A 24,564-nucleotide genomic window follows, 5' to 3' on the forward strand; every position below is an offset into this window, starting at 1 on the left:
TAGATTAATATAATTAGTAAAATAATGTTTTTAAATGCTGTTTGCATCAGCATTGTGATCTTAAGTAATATTAGTGTTGGAGTAATGTTAGTGTTGGAGGCAAGCTTTAATTTTATTAATGAGAGCTTACAAGGGTGAGCAGAACTTTGCAATACGCTAAGTAAAGATTTAACGTAAATCTAGAGTTCACGGTCTACATCTGCTGAGGCAGACTAGCCTGCTTTAGAGCTCAAGAAACACATTAACCTGTAGATCTACACATAAAAGGGGCAAACTCTCAGTGTCAGTGTTTCAGAAATTGAATCTGGTCTCCTCTGGGAATACCAGACTGGGAATACTCTCCACGTAGCGCTGCATAACCTGAAACGAGCCAGGAATTAGATCCTGAGCAAGGACACTCATAATCAGGTTCTTTTTTTAACGTGGAAGTTAGTCCCTGAAGACAAATTTATAGGAAACTGTTCCAGTAACTCCTCTTACTTGCTTGCCTGCCCCTGATAAATGAGCCACGCTCCCAGCTTTCTGCCGGGAGGTGGAGGGCTCTGGCTCCACTGCTGCTAACGTGGCTGTTGTTTCCTTCCTGTTTGTTTAGCCAAGCTTTTTGCCTTCAAAACTTTCCCTGCACTGACCCATAAGATCTCTGAGGCCAGAAGCAGGATTTTGGGCAGGTGGAGGTGGTGCTTCGGGGCGGCTGCTGCGGCAGTAGGATCCTTCTGGTTCCTGTAACATGGCAGTGATCCCCCAGAGCAAAGCGTGGAAAATAAACGGTAAAGTCTAAGCAGTAAATGCTTTCCCCAGTAAACATGTAGAAAGGCTGAATGTGTTTTACCAAGGTTCAGTCGGAGAAGCTTGGTAAAGAGTCCAGAGAGCCCTTTCTTGGCTCAGCTGAGAAAGCTGATGGAATAAAACACCCCAGGAGATTTCTTATTTCCCTGGGCTGGCCAAACCTCCAATAGTGCTGCTGAAGTCCCTCAGATATAAAGTTGCGTTGATGTTAGAAAATTTCATCGGTGGCCGGGAGTGGGAAACACTAGGTGGCAGCAAGAAATCTCTGGAAATTCATCTCCCTGCATGTCGAAAGCCCAGACAGCAGAAGTAAAGAGAAATCTGCTTGGGCATCCTGATGGCATTTGTTCAAGGTAGAGTTTTAGCCTGCTTCGTAACAGGTCTGTGGAGGGGATTTCCATATAAAATTGGTCACGCAGTATTTGCACTCCATATCAGCGCTAGGGCAGCGTTTGCTACTTCCATTTCCATTTAACCATGCAATGACAATAATCATTCGGTAACTACGCATTCTGCACATCTGCATGATATATTTGTTCCTAGATCTACTAATGAACTTGTTTTAGTCCATTGTAGTCCCATTAAATCATATTCTGTATTATAACCAAACAGCCAAGTTTATTCAATCCTAGCAGAGTTTGGCTCATAAAGAGTAGTAGGATCAGGAGGAAAATAATGTTGCCAAGCAGCTCGCTTACCTGTGGAGCCAAAGCTCCAGGTGTAAATGTGGGTTTTTTCTATCTCCTGCTCTGACATGATTAGATCTGGGCTCTGGTGGCTCTCTAGGAATTTGAAAGTGCTTTGCTGCTCTTTCTTTCTTGTCTTCCCCTTCACTCAGGATCCAATTACACTGGACAAGTGCTGTGTGTTACAGGGGAACAACGCTGACTTGCCTGCAGAGACTTTTAAATGCCTTTTCTGTTGTCTGTGGGATGAACTGTGCAGGCCAGAAAAAAAAAGGGCATTTCAGATACAGGTCTTCAGAGAGAGAAAAGTGAACAGAATTGTTAGAATGAGCATTTTTGCTTTTTAATTGTCAAGATCAGATCCAACAGGCTTTAGTTAGCTATCAGGATCACACAGTTAAAAGAATAGCAAGACATTGTGAATTTTACTGAATTTTACAGTTTTGTAGTCTGAACAAAACAGTAATTGCTATCTGCGTCCTAGTTTGTATTTAATAATTCCCACCAAGCACAGCGCAAGTGAAGATCCTTACTGCTAAGACTTACACTTCCATATGAAGTAGCACTTTCCAGGAGCGTTGGGATATATAGGCATAGAAAACTGGTTTCAATACACTGGCTTTTATGAACCACCCTGGGAAAACACCCTGGGGCAGGAGATCAGGTCTGACTCCCATCCCAAACCCCGGGCCAGGGGGAGCAGCCCCATTTCTCTCTTAACAGCAGCGGCTGCACAGCCCTTCTCCTTCTTCCCAACTTTTCGTGCTGTCCGGGGGGGGTTGGAGGAAGGGGAGGGAGCAGCACTTTGTCGGGCAGATTAATTCGTTAAGCGTGTCAGGATCAATCTGCCGCTGGGGACAGAGTGCACTTGGTGGCAGCTCAGCCCAGCAAATCGAATCGAATTGAGATTACCCTAGAAATGTTTCAGTGGTTTCTTGTAAATGAGATATTGTGGTGCTGTGCTGGGCATCGCCCCTGCAAGTTACTCTGCCGCAGAGCATCCTCTGAAATCATCTGCCTCGGTTTGTTCCCATTGAGAAGGTGTTCGATTTGCACTTCTCGTTTACAAAAGTGAATAATTAAAATATCAGCTCAGGAAGCTCCTCATGTCTTTCCTCTCACCTGCCTTGTAAATTTGACCTAACTGTTAGATTTCTGCACAGGGGCACTCTTTGCTCTGTGTCCATGTTTGCAGGTGAAAATGGCTCAGTGGGAGTTAGTACCACTTACTTAGGGCATTCCTATTGCTGCATTTGCCATTTAACAGCTGTCCTTGAAAGGAAAACCAATATACTTCCTTGGAAGAAAGAATAGTGCAATTTACAATGCATATGAAATTATTTTGTGTTTTTATTTTGCTAATACAAATTCCTAAATTCTCTCAAATCAAAGAGTGAGGTTTCAGAAGATGAAGGAGCCCATAATACTGAGAGACATTAATAGATTAAAAAGCACACCTTACACGTGTGTGGCCAGGAACGCACAGTTTTAGCCAAGTGCCTTGAAACTTTCTCACTGTTTTTAAGACCGTGGGACTGAGGCATTTTTCGGCACGACACCAGCTGCAGGGTGATTTCTCTTGCTCTACCTTGATGGTCCCTTCCCTGCCAGCATGGCCAGTGCACTGCACACATCATCCCACCTTCCTCAGTGTGTGAATCCCAAATATGCAGGGCTGTGACTGCAGTGACTGTCTCGACCCCGAGGGGTACTTTGCTGGGTTCCTGGGAGATGAGCTCCATCAATCTGCAGAACGCCGGCTGCATGGCACTTGGGACTGAGGCACTCATCAGCATCTTCTTCCGCTCACTGCCTTCGCCTGATGATTTATGAAGTGGGAAGGTAATTCACAACCCTGCGCCGCAGCTTGCAGAGCACAAGGAGCTTCTTGAGCTGGCCTCCGTACGCTCTGAAACAGAAATGTTGACTTGTCTTCAAGCATCTGCCATATATAAAACCTCCTTTGCTGTGGTAAATCTCTGCAAAAAGTAATACAGCTTAAATTGTTTCTTTTAAATTATCAGACCGTCAAAATCCTTAATTAAAAGCAGGGAGGTGACCATGACCGCAGTGGAGTGACCCAAGAGCCTCTGCCCTCCTAAGCAAGCTCCCCACTGCCAGAGCTGTCAGATGAAGGCAATTACTTCCCTAGCATAAAATTTTATCACACTGGAATTTACTTAAGTGTTTCAGAAAGCTCAGTCAAACCACAGCCAGAAATACTTCACTGAGAAAAAAGTGCCAGGATCATTAATTGGGTTAATGCTCCATCAGCCTTGCATTTGTTAATGGGCATGTTTAGGGCACAAGGGGAACCTCATCTGGGGAAATGTCATCTGAGCTGCAAAGATGGTTTACGCTGTGGTGCAATTTTATGAATTACAGACTGTCCCTCTCTTCAGGCTTTTTTAATTGGCGCTGTTGGTTGAGAGCAAGCTGTATTCTCCATGGTGGCAGTCAGTACTCCTGTACCGCATAGTCATGACAACAAACGTACGTGGTGGTGAGCGAGACCGAAATCATGAGGCACTGTCTTTTACACCACCCACCCTACCGCAGCCTCCTCTCCCCGTGAAAATCCTACACCAACGCCTTTCTGGCCCCTAGAATAAAACCTGCAGTGGTGTCGTGCACCTTGATTGTAGAAAGACTTTTTTTTTTTTAAATGCATATCAGCCCTGCGAAGACTCAGACGATGTTGTGCCCTGCCAGTTCCCAGCACTAATCACGTATAGATGTAAAATACTGACTCTGTGCTATAGAAGCGGTGTCGGTGGGTGCCTCGGCGTCTGCACCATGTGGGAGACCCACGGCTCCTGTGAAGCGTCGCAGTAGGTTATCAAAGCTGAAGTATTTGGGGAGGTGGTGGTTGAGTGTTTGTTTACTGCTTGCGATTTCTCATGCCGTTGTTGAGAAAAGCGGGTTTTTATTTTCCTCACACCTCCCCCACATAAAAAACCCGGAAAAATAACAGTCTAGGCTGCAGATATTAGATGTAGGGACAACTGGTGGATACAACATTAAGGATGACGATGATTGTCTTGTGGCTGCAGAGAGGGCTTCAGAAAACTACAGCCATTTGGGCTAGCCCCAAGCCCCTGTAGGGTCCTCTTGTTATCTCACCTTCCTGCGGTTTTTCAGCTGATGCGAGTGCTTGCGCCAAGTTCAAAGTGATGGGCAGCAGAGTCCGTTCACACCTGGTTTAAGATGCATTTTTGCAATGCATTTTGCTTAGAAAGTGGTGATGCCAGAGCTGAAAGAGGCATCAGGATTGCCACCACCCCTTGCTTCATCTCCTGTTCCCTGCGCCTGCATCGTGGCTGAGGACGAAGAGCTGTAGTGCAGAAGGCGTCATGCCCACGTCTCTCCCGTAGCGCATCAGTAATCCAGGCACAAACCAGTTCCTGAGACCAGATTTCTGAGGTACCAGTTAGAGACACTGGAGCTTCATTGCTTTATATTAACTGCCCTTAATTCTGTCATTTTTATTTGGACGTAAACCTGTTCAAGTCACGCACGGCCCTGCCTGCAGCAAACTTTGGTCCTGGAGCTGTGACATGTCACAAGTTTCTAGTCTGTTCCTGTCTTGGTGTTACAAGACTAAAAAAGGGAGTTGTGTTTCTTGGAGGGAAGGATTTTTGTCGTCTGTCCCAAACATCCCCAATTTTGCTTTGTGTTTTTTAGCTGCCTCTGAAGTCAGCCCAGGTGGAAAGCTCTGGGGTGCCGCCCCTGCAGGGTTCCCCCGTAACCGCCACGGGATGCTGCGTGGGGCGGAAACCACCCAGCGGTCCCTGGACCACGGCTATACCTCAGTAAATTGAATTTGCTTTACAACTTCTATGGGGGGAAAAAAGAGAATTCCACTAGCACAGAGGCACTGGCAGATGACATAGATGTGAAAAGGGGAGAATACGATACCTGGTCCTGCTGGTGTTCATCAACAGGGCTGGCCACAGGCTTTCCGAGTCAGCCATCTTTTTCTTTTCCTGCCAGAAAATGTTAATTTGACAAAATAGGAAAGTTTGACATTGATGGACGGGTTTTATCCAGAATGTGGCCAAAAACCTACAGTCTTTGGTGTGGTTTGATGCAGCGTTTTGGCTTAGCAGGTCCACTCTGTCTGTGCGCTGTTGTGCTGAAACGATTGCCATCAGCCTTAGGAAAATGCAGCACGATTAAGAGGGCAGTTAAAATTCCCGCAGTTAATGTTTTTGAGGGATTTCATCTTGTGGGACATTTTGCTTTTTCATTCCGTCTTGGGATAAAAGAAAATTTTGAAGTGTCCTAAGTCCTATGAAATAGGCATTCTGTGGAATTCTCCATTCCTCTCCCTCTGAAGTGCTTGTATAACTCATCAGTAGTAAGTACACTAACTTTCTCACTCAAACTAAAACTTTTAAGTCACATTTCACTCTCATTTGTTGTCTGTCTGAGATCTGTGTATGCATATTACATATAAAATTGCACATACCTGATGTGTTTTAAATAGACCCAGAATAATTATTTTTGACATTTAATATTCTCTAATAGCATTTCAAATGACATATAACAACCATGTTTGTGTATTTTAAAAAAAAAAAAAGGAAAAGTTACTAGAATGTAGGCATTTCAGTGGAATTTTAGAACTAAATGTTTTGTTAAAGTTACTATATTTTAAAATGTCAAAAGAATTACCGGTGAATGTGATTATAATGAAATGTTGCTCTCGTTGTTATGGCAACTAACTTTTAAAACTGCTGGGAAGGGTGACAAATTACACAGTGCCGTTTTGGTTAGCCTTTTTTTATAGTTTTCCATCATTTTACTTTTGAAGAATTTTAAACAGCTGGCACTAGTGTTGTTGTTAAGCATGTTACACTTCTCTCAAACCTTCAGCTGTACTTTTATTTTGATCCATTGAGTAACATGTATTTTTCAGGCTGAGTAAATTTCATTTCTCATCATCATCAATGTAGATCATCATCATCATCATCTACATCTTCCAATAATTAACATGTGGCCATGCCAGCGTTTTCCCAGCTTCTGTCCTATCCTGTGCTGTTGCCAGTATCAGGTTAATTAATGTGATAGTATTGGATGTACACACCTGCAGGCTGCATACTACCAAGCTCAGCTCTCTGCCGTGCAGTGACTTTGCTGTGCGGCAGCAAAAAAAAATTCAGCGATGCTGATGCGCGCTCAGAAATGGGACTGCAGCGTAGAGGGGTGTATTTCATGGGTCTCCACGTAGCTGGTTTGCAGCAGCAGGAACCTGATGACAACAGCTCATCTGACCTGTTCAGTCCAGCCCCTATGGACAAGTCCCACCAAAGCATGCTGCAGAGCTCAGCCCAGGGCAGCCGCGGTGTTTTGTCAGGTAGCACTTGCAGAAGCAAGTGGGAGTTATTTTTGTACAGGTGGATGCATGGGAAGGAGTCTCTGGGACCCATCCCTCCTCCAAAGGAGAAATTATGAGAATGATTTATTTTTTTTGTCCACTGAATTTAGTAGAGAGACAAGGGCATAGTCCTGGAGTAACACAGCTGTTGGATAGCCCAGCGTTATGCTCCCCCAAGATCAGCATCTCTAGTCCAATATTAAGGAAACCAGAATGGTGGGGGGGACTTCATACGGAAAAGATAAACCAGCCTCTCTGAGGGAGGAATTTCTGAATTGATGTTACCTGCAGTGACCTTCTCCCCTTGGAAAGCACGGTGTTACCTGTGACGAGGTGTCGGTACGGGTATCAGTTGCCTCTTCTGTCATAACACAAGAAAGAAACTGTACGCTCTGCTGCTATTAGCATCTATTGGGAGGTGAAAAGCTTGTCGAATGATAGTGGGTGGACAGAGTAAAACCTGCTTTTTCGTATCCAGTGATGTTGAGTCAGCTCTGGTGAGGAGCACATCCCAGACATGGCACATCCTCCAGCACCCCTGGGCTCATGTCTGGGGGCTTCTGCCCTCCCAGCTAGCAAAACCACAGAGGTTGACTTGGCTGAGTTTTACTTTGGGGGGTTTCATTAATGTATTTAATTTCTCCTGTGCATGGGAAAGGTCCTGTCTAAGAGCTGTCCCAAACAGGAATTTCTGGATCTCCTGGAAAGGGATTAGAGAAATTCATGAGACAGCATCATGGCTCGCATGCTTACATGCTTCATGGCAAGGGGCAGGTGACACAGTCTCGTGCTCCTGGTTTTGCTGGGTGACTCTGTGGTGTAAAGTGCTTGTTTGGTCCAGGGAGCGGAGATCCATACCTCCTCACCCAGCTGAGGAATTCAACACTGGTGAAATTTGCAGAACTCCTTCCCCTAGGAGGGAACTGTGGGATACCAGAAACGATTAATTTTTTAATTATTATTTTTATGGGGAGAATGAGAATATATAGCATTGGGAAGGAATTCATAACAGAAATGATATAAACTCTGAGGCTTCCAGGTGTAAAGCAAGCTCTAAATTACAGGCTTCAGGAAAAAATGTTCTGACATACTTTCCTGTCTGTTGTATATTCCTTGTGACTAACTCTGAGTAATAGCTGTTTTGTAGACAGGCTGTAGATCAAAACTGGAGCAGATCCCGTAGGACACTACTGGAGGGTGCAGAGTGATAAATGATGTCTCTTCCCATCCAGCACCATTTCTCGCCACGTATCTGATGAGTTTCTGTTGCAAAAGGCATGTTTCCAGGGTAATGCTGTATAGCACAAGCACCCTAAACTTCCCGCTTAGGTTAATGTTTTGTATTACCATGGGGAAATGAGGTGTTTGGTTGGTGCGAGTCGCTGGTGCCGGCCCGTCCGTCTGTCTGTCTGTATCTGCTTATTGCCTGCCAAGGTCAGGAGGCAGCTGCCCAAATGCAGCACTTATTTCTAACTGGCATAATTTGTATCATCTCCAATTCTGTCTCAGGATGAAGTTTGGTGGTCCCACAGCCAGAAGCTGGGTTTTGGCGCAATCCAGATCTCAGAGTTCAAAGCGGCAAATATATCCAATTACCTCCCTCACGGTACAACCGTACAGACATAGCATAGACGTGGGTACAAAGAGGACCCTGCACTGGTGGTGGGAGCAGATGGCACCCAAAGGGAGAGAGCCCTGGGGTGGCCGCTGGTGAGAAGCAGGTCTACCGGCTGCATGGAGAGGTCACCCAGTGCTAAGGCCACTGTGCCAAGACCAAGGGGACGAGTTGCCAACTTCCTAACCCTGGGACTTTTGGGAAGCGCAACGTTCAAATGAGTTCCCCAAGACACTTGCACCTACATTAGGTGGGAGGAAATGCAGAGGAGAGGGATGTGACTTCAGCACAGACCCAATCCTTAAATTCTGTCTCCAAACCCCTTTTGTCCAAAAAATAGATGGGAGTCTTGTGCTTTCGTTTAAACATGGTCTTTTATCTAATGTCCAAGGCTGATGCACAAGCTCATCTCCTGCAGATGGCAATGCAGCATTGGTTGGGCACTTCTGCCATGAGCATGGGAACCACAGTGGGCCTGCTTACTTGAAAACAGCTGTCCTGGATCCCAGCTGAGCTCTCCAGTCGCTGGGCTTTCGCCATCGCTTTTTCTCCCTGGCAGCATACTTCCTTATCCGTGTAAAGTCAGCCATTGGAGACCGTGGGCAAGTCTTTATCTCTCATCTCCCATCTTCCCCTTTGAGCCTGATCCTTGTGTCAGCCCTCAAGGTGGCAGCTCAGATTTAAAATTTAGCCTCACAAACAAGCGAAAGGAGCCCACACATGCTGGCCCAGGGCTGCTGGAAAAAGCAGGTTTTGGCTGCACACTTGCAGCCATCTCCAGGAGTTTTGAGGGTCTCCAGCTATTCTGAGGTCCTCTAAGGACTGTGCTTGGTCTGAGATCTCACAGCCTGTTCTCCTGGTGAGAACAGATCAAATGCAGACCCCGACATCTCTTACAGCCTTGGCTGCAGCTATAAAACTCGGTTACTTACAGGGAAAGCCCGAGTTTTCCTTCTGACGTGATGACAAGGATCAGGTTTTCTTCCCAGGACAGTGATGTTCACATTTGCTTACACTGAGGAGTAAAACGTGGTGTCATGAACACGGCTTCAAATACTTTGAATGTCTTGCAACACAAGAAGATAAGTTACCAACGTGTCCATCACTTACACTTAGATTACTTTGACCGGCTGTGCTTTATGCACCTTTTCTTAAGAAAAAAATGATTTTCAGATACGCATAGGCTGTGCTTTTAGTTTATGTATAATGCAGATGTGGGGAGAAGCTAGCTAGAAGCAATATCAGAGTTTAGATTGGTTGTTTATAAGGGCGACATTTCCTTAAAAGACCTTTTTTTTTTACCCTGAGATTTTAAATCCTCATCGACTTCTGAAAACACAGCTCTGGGAGGACAAAGGATGATATATTCTTAACGAGTGTATATAGTATAGTAGTTTTAAAGACAATAAATGCAAGGTCATATTAGGGCAAAACAGTTAATTACCCACTTCATTATTGTCAAGGTTAATACAGTATTTGAGCGCAGAAGCTGTTTTTCATCTCCTTTTGGAAACAAGGCAAGACAGCATTTCTTACAGACAGATCCATTATAGCTTATCACCGGAGGACAGACCGCTACCGAAACGCCATGAAGGATGTCTACTGTCACTGGGCTCCAGAGCAAACGCCAAACCTGTCCAGAGAGCAATGGAAATGAAATGAGAGCTACAGCTTCAGAGTACCGTCCTTTAATTCACAGAGATTGCGCCCCATTGATTTTAATGTATGACAGTAACGGTAACATAAAATTCACCGGCACTCCTTCATTTATTGTAACATTGATCCTTCCTAAATTGCACAATGCGCTGAAAAACGTCCTTTAATAAACACGGGGTATTGACTATAGCAAATCCCATCTTTCCATGGTGAACCCAGTGAAAGCTGCACCTGCGGTAGGGCTCGATCTCTCTTTTTCATGCATGCCGGCGTGTTGTACAGGTTTCCATTACATGATCTCAATAGACAGAAACAAAGGCCTCATAAAGCTTAGCCCATCAACCTTCGCGAATAATGCTTTGCTTTTAACTGTTTACTTTACCTGCAGCAACTTTGAAAATTCCTGAAGTTCAAAAATTTGGAGACCAGTAAGTGGTTAAAAAAAATCAGAAAAAAACCCTATATAAATAGATATAGGATATATATAAAAATAGAATTCCCTCCTTATATGGAAACACAAGTTGTTCTTTTCAGTTTATAAAGCCTTTTAAATTGCAAAAACTAGTCTAGTTCCTATGAAACTAATTACCAGGATAACTGTGTTTATATCACGTTCGATGTAGCCTTTTTCTGCTACATTTTCTTCCAAGGTTTTTGTTTTGCTTTTTAAGTTAGAGCTATAATTTCCCATCTTTTGTGATTCTTGCTGTTGTTATTTCAGTCCCAGGAGGTTTTCCCTCTGCTCGCTGATGGATCGCACAGCCTGGTGATGCAGTAACGGGAGTCTACATTCCCAAACCGAGACGCCCACATCAGCAATTCAGTCTTTCCACTGAAGTCGTACCTTTGAACCTGGGTACTTCTGGCCCTGGCGCTAACATTAGGCTTTCGGGTTTGGGAATTTGGGCCATGGGTATGGCAGTTCTCAATCTCTGGCTTCTTTCTGCAAATACTGCGCTTCCCAGGAAAGCTGCGGGTACTGGCAAGCCCCCAGCACATGCTTTCTGTGTAGCAAGTGACTTCAGGACAGGTTAACATGGCACAACATACGTTTCATTCTTTGTAACGTCTTCTTCGATCTTATTTTTTAATTTTTGATGCTCTGTGGGCTTCCTTACAGAGCTATTACTCTTATTACTCTTATAGAATGATACCTGCTTTGGGGTATTAATTTGGTTTTTAAGCCTAGTAAATTGTTCTGCCCACCAGGGAGGCACCCACTGTACTTCAGATTTATGTATAAACATTTTAAGTTCTATTCAGATAGCAAGACACTTGACAATATAGCGTATTTCACAGGGTCTCGGTGAAACACTCTCTAAATTATCTGCTCTATGGACGCTACTGTTCTTTTGATAGGAATAACACTAGATGTTTCCTTGGAAAAAATAAAGCTCGTATAGGCTATCTGGTTTAGCCAGAGGGGCGTCTCACCAACATGTATGTCCTTTCGCGTAAGGGAAGTGCTAAATTTTAAAGCAAGCCAAAGCAAATAGAAATGTTGTTGTTGTTGCTAATAAGAAATAATTATAATAATTGATAGTATTCATAATTGTTAATAGTAATAAAGCACTGACTATTCTGTAGAAAATGTGCCTCTGGGATAGGTAAGTTTTATCCTCCCTTTGCGCTTGCCCTTTTCATTTACTCGTAGAGAGGAGCCTGAAGCAAATAGGAATTACAGCAGTCACCCTTGCAAGTCAGCGTTTGCCAGTGGTCATCCTCAAAGTGCTGGGAGAAAACAAAAGGGGTTTAGTTCTTAATCCCTTAACTTCATCAGTCGGGATGAGACAGCACTGAGGTCCCAGAGCTAACCCAGACTGCTTCACCTCACTGGGGCTTCGGTGGCAAATGCTTTTTTTTTTGAAAATCGGAGTTTCCTACAAGACCATTTTACTATCAGCACTTTTTTTAAATCCTCATAATCAAAAAGGTGGCTCCCAAGCACTCACCTGTCTGCAGAAAATCCCTAAACTGCAGGGTTTTGTCATCAATGAATTCCCTAACACATAAACCCTCAACTGCATTCTTCTAAATCTTCCTTCTGAAGGTATCTAAAAATCCTGCTTCCAGAGAGCATCTGCTTGGAGGAGCAGAGGGAAAACTCCTCTTTCCTATAACCGAAGAGGCCGCTCTGCTCCTAGGGGCTCCCTCCGGCTCCGAGGCCCTTTTGTGCAGGCACAACGCAGATTGCTCCAGGAAACCTCTCCTTTGTGAAGGCCAGTCCCACAGAGAGTATTAAATTGGCATTTTACTCCTTGGCATGCATTTGCACAGGGAAGCGGGGTGGCAGTTGGGTATTTCAATCTTGTTTTCAATTATAAGTGTTTCATTGTCGAACGTTGCTGGTTTATTATGTGATAATTAAATATGAATGATCGCGCAGTCATCCTGCCAAAGAGGCTGTAGCCGAATGAAACCAATTCCTCTCGTCTTGCTGAATGGCTTCAGAGGCAAAAGGAGTGATCTATTTGCTGTCCCTTATTTTTGCTGTCCTATTGTTTCAGTATCACTAGCTTCAAAATAGCAAACTAGGCAAGTAATTATGGACATAAATCAGAGCAGGGATCAGAGTGAGGTCAGGACTGCTTTGCTTGTAGCCCGGCTTTTCTCAGCTGCCTTTTGCTGAATAACAGAGAATTACACTGCTGTTAATTTTGTGAAAAAGTGATTTTATTAGTGATGAAATGCATATTTTGACAAAGTTTGAGCCCCTGCCTGCTTTCGAGCAGGGGTTGAGCAGCCTCACCGTGCCTGGAGCGGAGCCTTCCTCTGTCAGCGTTGCAATGAATGAAGGGCCAGTGGCCAGGCCGGATGCCACAGTCGGCATCTGATATGCCATGGTTGGCATCCAATATGCCATGGTCAGCATCTGAGATGCCACGGTTGGCGTCTGATACGCCACGGTTGGTGTCTGAGATGCCACTGTCAGCATGCGACGTAGGCAGGCTGCAGCTCACAAAGGGACATCTCCTTGGTGTGACCACAGTGACCGTGTTTAAAAACTCAGCAAGTTAAATAAGATACAGCCGTAGATATTTAGCTGAAGCGAATCAGCAAAGCAAATGTGTTTTCAGTAGAGCCGTGCTGATTTATGGCCCTGGCCTGTAATCTGTACATCTTATTCTTGTGGGGTGTTTATAAACGTGAAGAAGTGCTCAATGGGAGTCAACTGCTGAAAAATGGATGCAACCACGTGTTACAGTCTTCAGATGGTACTAGCTAAAAATAGTCAATCTTTCTTGAAGGCGAGCTGTAACCAAGCACTGCTTGCCTCCTATTCTACCAGGAGCACCAGTGTTTTGGACAGAAAGGAGGAGGGGTGGGCAGGGGGTTGTGGGCAGTCAATGGGAGCAAGTTCACGTCTGTCATGCTCCTACATGCTCGTCATCCATGGCTGGGGGACCTATAGAGGACTTTGCAATCTTAGGACACAAACAGGGCCACCACCACTGCCACTGCATGGCATCCGTGATGTGGATGTCCCAAAGCTATGGTTGTGCCCAGTGGTTTGCTGGATGCTGTGTATTGTAAGGAGATGTAGTTAAGTATTTTCCCTCTTCCCCAAGTGTCTCTTATGCTAAGTTAACTAAGAGGCAGTCCCCAGTGGTAATTCTGCTACCTGGGAACATACCGTTTTGTAAAAAAAAACCCAAACCCAGTGCCTGCTAAACTATGTGCTACTTTCCACTCCAACAGTTTGTTAAAATAACATGTAAAGTGACTGCTGAATGATTTTCGTTTAGCTTATTCATACCCTGTAAATCAGACTCAGCCTACCAGTTTGGCTTGATGTAGACAACTGAATAATAACAAATAAAAAATAAGTAGTGGTTTTAAACGTCTCTGCTGTTGGCTGCTGAACACCCACCTCTTAAACTGGGCTTTTTACGAGTGTCTTGGGGTTGCATGCCAAATCTCAGCTTATGACATACACCGAATTTAACCCCTCTTTGTTTATTCATTTCTGCATGTCCTATTGTAAGTATTTATTAAGATATTTTTTTCTGGCAATGGATTATTCTGAGGTGCCTGTGACTGAAGAACATAACACATTGCTACGGGTATTTCTGGGTGAATCATAGACTTTTTTTCTTCTCGGGGATTCTCTTGGTCAGATATTAAATGAAAATCAGTATTAATCAAAGCAATTTTTTATTCCCAGACTATTGTTAGAGGAAATAAGCCTCGAAAGGATACTTCAATCAACGGCCTGCTGGAAGAGTTTGACAATATCTCGGTGACACGATCCAATTCCCTGCGGAAGGAAAGTCCTCCCACCCACCACCAAGGAAACGCAAACCATGTGCCGAGGCACCAGGAGGAAAATGGTTATGTCACGTATTCCCAGTACTCCAGTGAGTCAGACTCTACAACAGACTATGTCGTGGAAAAATATCGAGACAAGACTCTTTATGGGGAAGAGTTAGACAGGTACTACAAAGGGAGCTATGCCGCCAAGCAGAACGGGCATATGGTGAAGGTGACTTCCCGGGACATCTATTATTCGGAAGTGACGCCCCTGCAGTCAGACCTCTCCAGGTTCCTCCCAGATTACCATGCACACCTGGAGACAAAGCCCAAACCGCTGGAATATGGCGGCCTAAAGCTGGAGTATCAGCGGATCCCCAGCGGATCCTCCCTGGACTATAGAGATCCCTTTCCTTACACCCCGTCCCGAGCGTCAGTGCAGAGTGAGTGCCCCAAGGAGAGGCTGGAGTACAGCGACGGTGACTGGGGACATGGCCTGGGCAAGGACGACTATGACAAGAGGCCAAAGTCATCCTACGTGGACCCAGCAAGCCCTCAGCCAGCGATGAGGCAGAGGTCCAGGTCGGGCTCTGGTCTGCAGGAGCCAGCCATGCCCTACGGAGCAAGCGCTTTTAAAGCACACCAGCAAGGACACTCCTACAGCTCCTACACCTACCCCCGCTTGTCCGAAACCGCAGCGGGCATCCCCAAGGTAACGTGACATCCCTGGTGACAGGGATGCCAGGGTAGGGATCAACTTCTCCAAAACGGAAGCACAAAAAATTAAGTGCATGCAAAAAATTAAGGGCAAGGAGCCATTCTTGGGCACGCGATGCCAAATGCAGCCAGTAACGTCCCTGGGAGCTGCGTGGCTGCCGCTTGGCAGGTGTGAAAACCCACCCACTTAACTCGGGTATCTGAAAATGGATGTCAGGGACCAGTGGGTTTAAGATATTTATTAACAGGCAGGTTTGGAGATGCTCAGCGTCCAGGGGTTTTACTTGGGATTCCAAATAATCCCAAGTTCTTTGGCAGTTTTTGTAGCGTTAGGAATTCATACGGTTGTGCACATCTTGGCCGGGGGTGAGAAGCTGGTCTGGTTTGTATATCAGATACTTCCGTATTTGAATTGTTATTGTGCAAGGCTGAAACCTCTGTGTTCTAACATTTATATTGTATTTATGCTATATTTATATTACAAGGTTTATTAACTCTTTGCCGCTAATGACAATAGGGGTTTACCCCTCTCCGCTTTGTTTTTAAGCAGTAAAATTAAATCAAAGCAGTTTATCTCACCCAAGACATTTCAGATGTAGTTTAAAAAAAAAAAGGGTTAAGGTGCAAAAAAGCATTTCAACCATGATATCTACAAGCAGCTCCTCTGCACAAATTTGTGGCCTGCTCTGCCTTTTCTAAGTCACGTGAGGAATATTACCCATACAGCTGTCCTACCATACTTGCAATAGTTTGCTGTAACTATTTGTTCAGTTAAGAGAATAACGCTTTTCTTACACGTCTCGTCACATAGCTACGATGATGACCTGCTTAAACGTCTAATATTCTGCAAGAGATGTTTTTTCTTCAGTGTAGATTGCATTGAACATTACTGAGTTCCCCTAGCAACGGGCGCCAAGATGATAGCTCATTTTTCCAGGGCTGAAACAGTCTCGGGTTGCCGTGACTTACCAAATGTGCTGAGGTAGGTAGCTTGTCAGGTGGTGAGATCCACTTTGCTGTTTAATGATGATCTGAACGGTGCATTTTCTTACTGGCTCTGTGCACTGAGAACGTGGTCCTGTCCAGCTGCAGACCCAGAAGAAATGCCAGGTCTCTGCAAATCCACGATAGCCCTATGCTGGAGGCATGCCTGTGTCTTGTTTGCTCAGGTTTTGGCTGCTTTGCTGATCCTGGGGTGCAGAGTTACAACCAGTGCCCTGTGGTAAAGGGAGAGCGATGTGTGTTTGTTCCACATTGCATTAAAGCACAGAGCGGGGCTTTGGAGGTTGAGGATAAATGGTGGGGGGAGTAGAACAGTTACCAGGTCTCTTTGCATGCCTTTCCTGAACTCGGGGTGTGGTGGGAGGGATGCGTGTGGGTAGTTAAAGTGCGTGCAAAAGAGTAGCGTTAAATATGGTTTCTGGAAGTTTTGAAGAAAGCCTGGGATGGGCTATCGGCCATTTCCTTCATTTAAAGCAATCATCTTGTCAGGGTTTAGAAAGGAGAAGGACGAATCCAGTAATTCATAGACTCTCTTGCGCCTGCTCCTGCCAGTTTTACAGCATTCAATAGGGCAGAAGACAGGTATATTTTACAGGACTCGAAGCACTCCAGACAATTTGAAAAATATCCCATTAAACTGCAGTAACAACTTTTATAAAAAAAAAAGATGCCTCCGTGCAAGATTCATTGTGAGCTGTTCCTCTCCGCAGAGCATCAAAAACGCTCCTACAGCCTTGGTGTATTGAAACTTGATGATTCTCACTGTTAAATGCTGCAGTTTCAACTCCCAAACCCGTCCACAGCTCCTGGAAGTGAATAGCAGTTTCTTGTCTGGGATGATTGCTGAAGAGTCTTCTTTTCAAGGAGGCATTAGTAAGATAATGGTTCATCAAATGGGCTTACTAAATGAGAATCAGGTCTCGAATCAGATATTTTACAAATGAGATTGGCTTTAAAGTATAATTAAAAGGGGGAAAAAAAGTAAGCAGTGAAAAAGTCTGCAGGCACAAATGTATGGCTTCAAAATGCATTTAACAAAGATGTTCATTTTGGCTTGTAAATGTGAAGAGCAGACTTACTTCAGTATTATTTGCAGGTGATGGATGTCAGATAAATCAGGTGTCTGCCCTGTTTCATCATCAGTGATCTGAGGGGTATGACGTCAGAAGAATTCCACTGCACTGGGCTTGCCCACCGCCGTGCAGGGGGACCATGCAGGTGTAGGAAGCCGGAGGCTCAGATTTGGTTCCCTCCGATCCACCCCCGTGTTCCCCACCTGCTCTCCTATTCCTGCAGACTAACTCCAGTAACACTTGCATGGGGTCGCAGCATCTGCTGTGTTATCCTCACGACACAGTGATTACGTCCCACTTTGTTCAACAGAGTCTCCTCAATATTGTCACACAATATCACACTCATCCCGCCAGGTCTGCTTAGTTTTGGACACTCTGTACTGCATGTTTTCTTTCTTCCCTCCTCTTCATCACAGGCAGCCCTCTTAACTTTTTGCACCGGATCCTATTATTTCCAAGCTCCTTTCCCTGTCATTTTTCGGTAGCAGCTCTCCGCGACCCTCTCCTCTCCCTCCTCCAAGGGACCCTGATTTCTGCTCTCCCCTTCCCTACCTCGTACTGCTGTAGCGTAGCAGAGGTCTCTGTCTAACCTGGCCACTGCTCAGCACCACCGTTTTCCTGCTGTGCATTTTGCAGGCACTCTGCGCCAGAAGGACGTTTCCAGCCTGCTGAAGGCAGAGCCAAGCCTTTACTATCAGAAACCCTCTTTTTGCCCTGTTTTCTCATTCACGTGCCAGTAGCTTTCCACGAATGCTGCCTGTCACCGCCACACGGAGTCTCTCAGAGATTTCCGCCAGCAAAGCACCAGAGTAACCTCTTCCCATGCAACCTCTAATCATCCCTTCCCCACCTTTTACTTCGGCAAACTGAAACCTAATCAAACCAAAATCTGTTCTGCCTTTACTGAAAGGCGAGCCCATCTCGCCACGGGCTTCCCACTCCCCTAGGAGGGTATGGGCTCCGGCTGCAGGGCTGCGGCTGCCACCGCTGCTGCAGTCCGACTGCAGAGCGTATGGGGACACCTGCTCGGCTGAAAGGCTGCCCAAGCAGCCTGCCTTGCAGGGAAGGTACCTAGCCCTTACGAACAAGCAGGTGTTTCCACCGCGTGCAATACAAAACAGGCATCGCAGTCATCAGAGTGGAAACTGAAATCAGTTTAAACATGGCGTTACGGCCACCTTTTAACAACGAAAAGACCAGCTGCCGATGTGGCCGCGTGCGGATGCGGGTAATGCTGCGAGCCGGTGAAGCGACCCAGCCAGCAGCAGCAGGGTATCGCCTTGCACCGCAGCGCCGTGATGGATGTCGTGTCAGAGCTTCGGCTGCTCCTTTGACCTGATCTTGAATGAGCGCAGGACTGGTTTCTTCTTTCCTTTGTAGTATTTAAAGAATTTCCTTTCAGTAGGTAACTGCGTTCAGTAGCAGAAACGGAATTATTAGTGGAATAAAGTGTGTTCGATTTTGCTGCGATGTGAAGCACTGCGTCAGGACAAAGCCTCGGAGGAGAGGTTCAGCTGATTTACTCATTATAGCTCCTGATTTTTTTTTAAGATTTCATGGAATTCAGGACGTGAATGGGTTTACATTGTGCTGCAATGCTAACCTCAAAAAGCTTTCAAAAATTCTTAGCAAGCACACCAAACCCCTGAATTTTCATTTTAAAATTTCACTGCGGAAGTTACTTTTGCCAATGTGTTAAGCTTAGGATGTGCTCAGAAATATCAGGCATGGGAGAATCCTCAAATAATTCATTAGTGTGGATTTATCCAGCTTGAATTTCTAGACAAGGCTTTCCCCATCTCAATAGTTAAAAGAAAATGGTGTATTTACAGCCAAAGCAATAATTTGTGTGTCCCTGTGTACACAGATATATAGGACAGGGCTAGATTGAGTTCCCCTCCCTCCACCAAACCATCTGAGCACTTTTCCGTGTTAATTAGTTTGGCAGATGTAATGTCCTTCACGAAATTCATGATGTCTCTGACCCCCTTCTATTTTATGGCTACCCCTGCCTGACAGAGTAAGTGAAATTATGGCTGTAATCATGTGGATGTTTTGCTTAAACAAAACCAGCATCCTAGGAGGTGGCTGCACAACACTCTTAGTGCTCACTGGGTGCTCCATATGGCTGGTAGCTGTCAGCACGCGAGTCTCAGATGGAAGCAGACTCCAGCTTCACGTTTCCAAGGGGAATCTCTGAGCAGCCCCTCTGGAGAGGCATCCCCTCTTCCCTGCTAAACCTCACGTGAAATGAAAAGACGGGCACGCCCGGCTCACGCATGAGGTAGGAGAGCACTGATATAATATTGCACTCGGAGGCTTTTCTCCCTGCACCGAGGCGAATCCAGCTAGAAACTCCTCCTCACTGTGCAGCAGCCTACAGTGATAAATTGATGCTGCGGCAGATTTTTTTTCTTCTTTTTTTTTTTTTTTTTTTTTTTTGCAGCCTTAGCATAAAATGGTCAAATGATGTTCCACCGCAGAATTCAATTTCACAGTTCAGTTGGGTCCTTGATTACACTGCCAAATTCAGATTAATGTGCATTTAACTAACATGGATCAGGGACTCCTGGCCGGCAGCCAGCAGTAATAGTAGCAACCGTGAGCTGTGTAGAGTTTGCTGCTCTGTCCACCCCTGTGCACCGCCACCGAAATTGATTGATTAAATGAACTCATTGCCATAATTATTTGTAATTGTGCTACATCATGAGCCTGTGTCGAACCACCCCCTGCCCCGACATGCTCCACACGTCGTCAGGAGTCACATATGTTGTATTGTAAACGTGGAGATGCTCTTTTCTGGGAGAAAAAATTTATTTCTGTTTTGAGTGAGGGGTTTTTGTCTTACAGCCTTTTTTTTTTCTTTTAGTTTGGATAGAAGCAAACTATTATGTTTGCGAATGTGAAGTATTCATTTGCTTTCAGTGTAAGAAGCTTAGAAAAGCTTGGAAAGTAGAAAGAAAGGAACCTGCAAATGAACAAGGCCTCCCATCGGGATAATTTCCTCTGCAATTGTCTCTGATTTCAGATGAAAATTAGTGGTTTCCTGACACTGCAGTTAAGTAGTGTGTCACTCTGGAAAATGATTTAAGAAATCGTAAATTGAATTAGGCTCCTCGTCACACTCATGCAGTTACTCAAACAGCAGCTGGTAGTGGGGCAAGGCAGGAGATGACAGGGATTTCGGGGTACCACCACCTCCACAAGAAGAGGTTGGGTCATCCCTGAATTGCTGGAGAAAAGCGTAAGAAAAGACTAAAGGCTGAGAGTCAAAACCCGGGAACTGGTATTTGAAAGGAAAGACACAAATTGCAATTTGCCAAAGGGCTGCTGGTTGTGAAAGGGATGAATCCTTGGAGGAAATAGCCCAGAGAGCCTGCAGGGCACTGCAAATACAGAGCAAATACACTTTTTGGAGCATACGCTTTCATTAAACAAAGATTATTGTATCTACAAACAGGTACCTGGACAGAAAAATGGACCTGAGGATGCACAAAAGATTTTGTGGTCTTCTCTGGCCTCAGCCAGGGTCACAGCAGCCCAATGGTCTAAAAATCTCTTTTCAGATACAGGGCAGCAGTGCCATGTTGAGAAGAATGCGGGAGCACGTTGTGCCAGCACCCGCTGAGGACCTCCGGGGGTGCCAAAAACGAACCGAGTGGATGGACAGCAAGAAAGCTGTCTGCTCATCTGCGTTCACTCGTCTGCTTTTGCGTTGCAGGTGGATTATGATCGAGCGCAGCTGGTCGTTAGCCCACCTCTCTCTGGATCGGACACCTACCCCAGGGGCCCAGTAAAGCTACCTCAAAGTCAGAGCAAAGTCGGCTATTCAAGCAGCAGCTATCAGTACCCTCTGGTCTACCACAAAGCATCCCACTATCACCAGCCATCTCTCCAGCCCAGCTCTCCTTATATTTCCACCGCCTCCTACCCCAGCTCGCCAAGTATCACGTCAGGTGCTTATCCTCCGCCCAGCTGGGGATCCTCCTCAGACCAGCAGCCCTCCAGGGTGTCCCACGAACAGTTCAGAGCTGCCCTGCAGCTTGTGGTCAGCCCCGGTGACCCCCGGGAGTACTTGGACAACTTCGTCAAGATCGGGGAGGGCTCCACGGGGATTGTCTGCATCGCCACAGAGAAGCACACAGGAAAGCAAGTCGCCGTGAAGAAGATGGATCTCAGGAAACAGCAGAGAAGGGAGCTGCTCTTTAATGAGGTACGTTGTTTTGGGTGGTGTGATGGGTTTTGCAGGCGGTAGGTTCAACAGGAGACATGGGCCAAATGGCAACCTCAAGAGCCAAATTAATATCTTTCTAAAAGAGGTAGTGAGTCCCACGCACATCTATGCTGTATAAATATTGTACAGCCAGACCAGTTTCAAATGAACTACATCTCCTCCTGGCTTTAAACCTATAATGGGTGGGAAGTCACAGTAAAAGCTAAGAAATCTGTCAGCTGGTCCATGCAGCATGTCAGGTGCACAGACATAGCCTGGCTGCCTTTTTCTGACCATTTACTGGTATAGTTTATTCTTCCGAGACGGAGGCTTCACACTAACCAGACTATTCAAGAAGCACATGCACCGTATTCTGGCATATACATGCTTTTTGTTTCCTCCCTCCTTCCTCTCCTAGCCATTAGCAGTCCCTTTGCTTTCTTGATGGTTACTAAGAAAAAGCTGACAGTCTCTTTTTCATTGAACAATCTGTGTTAATTCCCACATCTCCTTTCCTGAGTGGTTGCAGAGCACACAACTGCTTATGGAAGATTGTTTTCACCGTGTACATTATTTTAAATTTAAGAACACTGGTTTTCATTTGCCATTTTTTCACCCAGTTATTTGGTGCTGAGAGTTCCTTCTGCAACTTGAAGAGTTTCTCCTTTTTTACTTCTTACTCCCTTAAAGAAGCCAGTGGTGCGTGTTCTCTGCTGCCTTTTCGAAACCACTTGTGAATATGCTGATCAACGCCAAAAACACTGCAGGTCCCCTGGGAAACCTCTTGTGAGAACTAACCTTTTGATTCTATCATTTGTTTCCTGTATTTTAACTATCAGAGGATCTTCCCTCAGCACATAACAGACTGGTTTCCTTAAAATATTTTAAAACTTAACATTTTTTAATTAAAATATTAGTTTTTAACAAACTTCACACAGTTCTCCTTTGCACAGTCCGTGACTGTACTGGGTGTTTTGGCTTTGTTTTGCCTCTGCTGGAAGACAACACTGAATTGCGCTGTGGTAGCTCTAACCAAGCATCCCTTGAATGGTAACAGCTTGAAGCAGGTCTTACATGCTGTGCAGGACCAAGCTGCTTCCCTGACATGCTCCAGTCACTCGTGTCATCTGAAAATTTCTTTTCAGCAGTGCTGGAATTCCTCCGTCTATAACGAAGCCTTCCCTGGCTGTTGTTTTCTCTCCTGGTCACCTTTCTGACGTCCCTCAGTACCCTGTGGTCATGGTTGCCGCCTTGGCTGGGCTGCTGTTACTGTGGTCCCGATTCTGTACAGTCCCTTTTTGATGTGGGATTTGAGTCGTCTTATGAATATCCCCTGTAGTACTACCGGCATCCTGTTAAAATTCTGTGCAAAGTACCATTTGATGTGTGATGAAGACTTCGATGGGTCGAGCGATTGATCAGGTCAAAAAAAAAAATCTCTGTGGTACTGAAAGCAACTGGCAATAAAAAAAGCAATGAAATAAACAGTCCTGTTCCTGCAGTCTGAAAAAAAAACAGTTATCTACCACTTATAATTTAGCAACTAAAGATTCTTCCTTCTTCCTAATGCATTTATGATGACTGTTATTTTTATGTAAATATATTGATTTTGTTTATGCGTTGGCATAAGGATTAGGGAGGGAGGATGTGATTCATAGCAGAACCTTTACTAAGCACAAAGAGAAAAGTACAGTGAAAAAGAAGGTCAGAACAAGTGTCAGATAATGCTTGTAGCAATTCACATACCATCTTTTTCTTCCTCACAGGTTGTAATCATGAGAGATTACCATCATGAAAACGTGGTTGACATGTACAACAGTTACCTTGTTGGCGATGAGCTGTGGGTTGTGATGGAGTTTCTGGAGGGCGGCGCTTTGACAGATATAGTGACTCACACGAGGTGGGTTGGGTGTGCTGCGCCGGGGACCAGCAGCATAAATCCTATGGTGTAGGCCAGGCGGGAGGGAGATGCCGCAGCTTTCCTTCGCGGATGCCTCCGGACCGTGCCCTCCGGACCTCACCTCCTGCTGAGGGAAGCTGGCTACCTGCTGGCTCTATATATGTATTTTTATGTGTATATTTATTGGTGTATATTTGTATTTACATACAAAATACATATATACAAACATAAAAATACATACATGCATACAATAGACATACATGGAAAATATATATACATAAATATATATCTGTGTGTATGTATATACATATACTTTTATATATATACACATACTTAGACACATACTGTAGCATGCTCACTTTACCAGCATAAAGAAGCGACTGCAGATGAATTCCTGTCAGTACCAGCATTTTTTAAATAGAAGGGAAAGAAATACCTGAAAGGGCTTGCTGGTAGATGGGGATTTGCTAGCGCTTTAGGAGGTAATTTAGCAGCAACACGACTTTTATCCATTACTTCCTAAAATGGCAAAAAAAAAATCTTCTTTTCCGTGTTTGGTGATCTGTATTGTTGTTTTCGCCGTCATAACTACGTCAGTTGTAAGGGTGATTTTTCTCCATACTCATAACCCACGTAACCACGCTGTCAGAAATGTTAACTGCAAACTGAGCCTAAAACATAATGGGAAAAGTATTTTTATATCGGAATATTTGTGCTTACGGTAGAGCTTGTTCCCGTATTTCAGTTAATATCGTACCTTTAAAGAAGGTAATGTGCCAGCACAAAAGCTGTAGTGTATGGAACCGCTCTTCCTCTTCTGAGTGGAGACGTTAGATTTTACAGCCCTCTTTACATCTGCTCTTCACTCATCTTTTCCTGATAAGCAGGATACAATGAGATAGGAAAGAGGAATTCTTTATTTAATTTCTTCTTCTTGAATTAAAAAAAAAAAATTTCCACACCAAACCAGTGGGACAGTATTTAGGTGAGCAGGAAGAAAAGCAAGGAATAGTAAATTAGAAAATTTGTCTTCTCTCATAGTTTAATGATGCTCTCAGATCCTACCAAAAGCAGAATTGTAACAAGGTATTTTATTTTTTTAGTGTTGCCTTAGCTGATGTGCTGAAATAAATCACAATATTGCAAGTCGTTTGTTAACTACTGCTCCCCAAAACATTAAAAGCTCTATCTTAGATATTTCTGACAGGAGTTTAACGGCAAACAGATGTTCCCAGGACACCACTTCTTAAGAGCTGTCATCTATTTTTTTTACTCAAAATAGTCTTCC

At 44.8% G+C, this 24,564-nt stretch overlaps 1 protein-coding gene across 1 annotated transcript in view; it reads left to right on the forward strand.

Annotated features, from left to right (window-relative positions):
* PAK5 (p21 (RAC1) activated kinase 5) overlaps window positions 1-24,564 on the forward strand; it is a 41,197-nt gene that overhangs the window by 8,429 nt on the left and 8,204 nt on the right. Inside the window, exons 2-4 of the mRNA XM_075497485.1 lie at window positions 14,286-15,083; window positions 20,885-21,376; window positions 23,143-23,276. Of these exons, the coding sequence (XP_075353600.1) occupies window positions 14,286-15,083; window positions 20,885-21,376; window positions 23,143-23,276 (1,424 nt within the window). The remainder of the gene's footprint in view (window positions 1-14,285; window positions 15,084-20,884; window positions 21,377-23,142; window positions 23,277-24,564) is intronic.

Source organism: Mycteria americana, chromosome 3 (assembly GCF_035582795.1).
Source record: "Mycteria americana isolate JAX WOST 10 ecotype Jacksonville Zoo and Gardens chromosome 3, USCA_MyAme_1.0, whole genome shotgun sequence".
Taxonomy (NCBI): Eukaryota; Metazoa; Chordata; class Aves; order Ciconiiformes; family Ciconiidae; genus Mycteria; species Mycteria americana.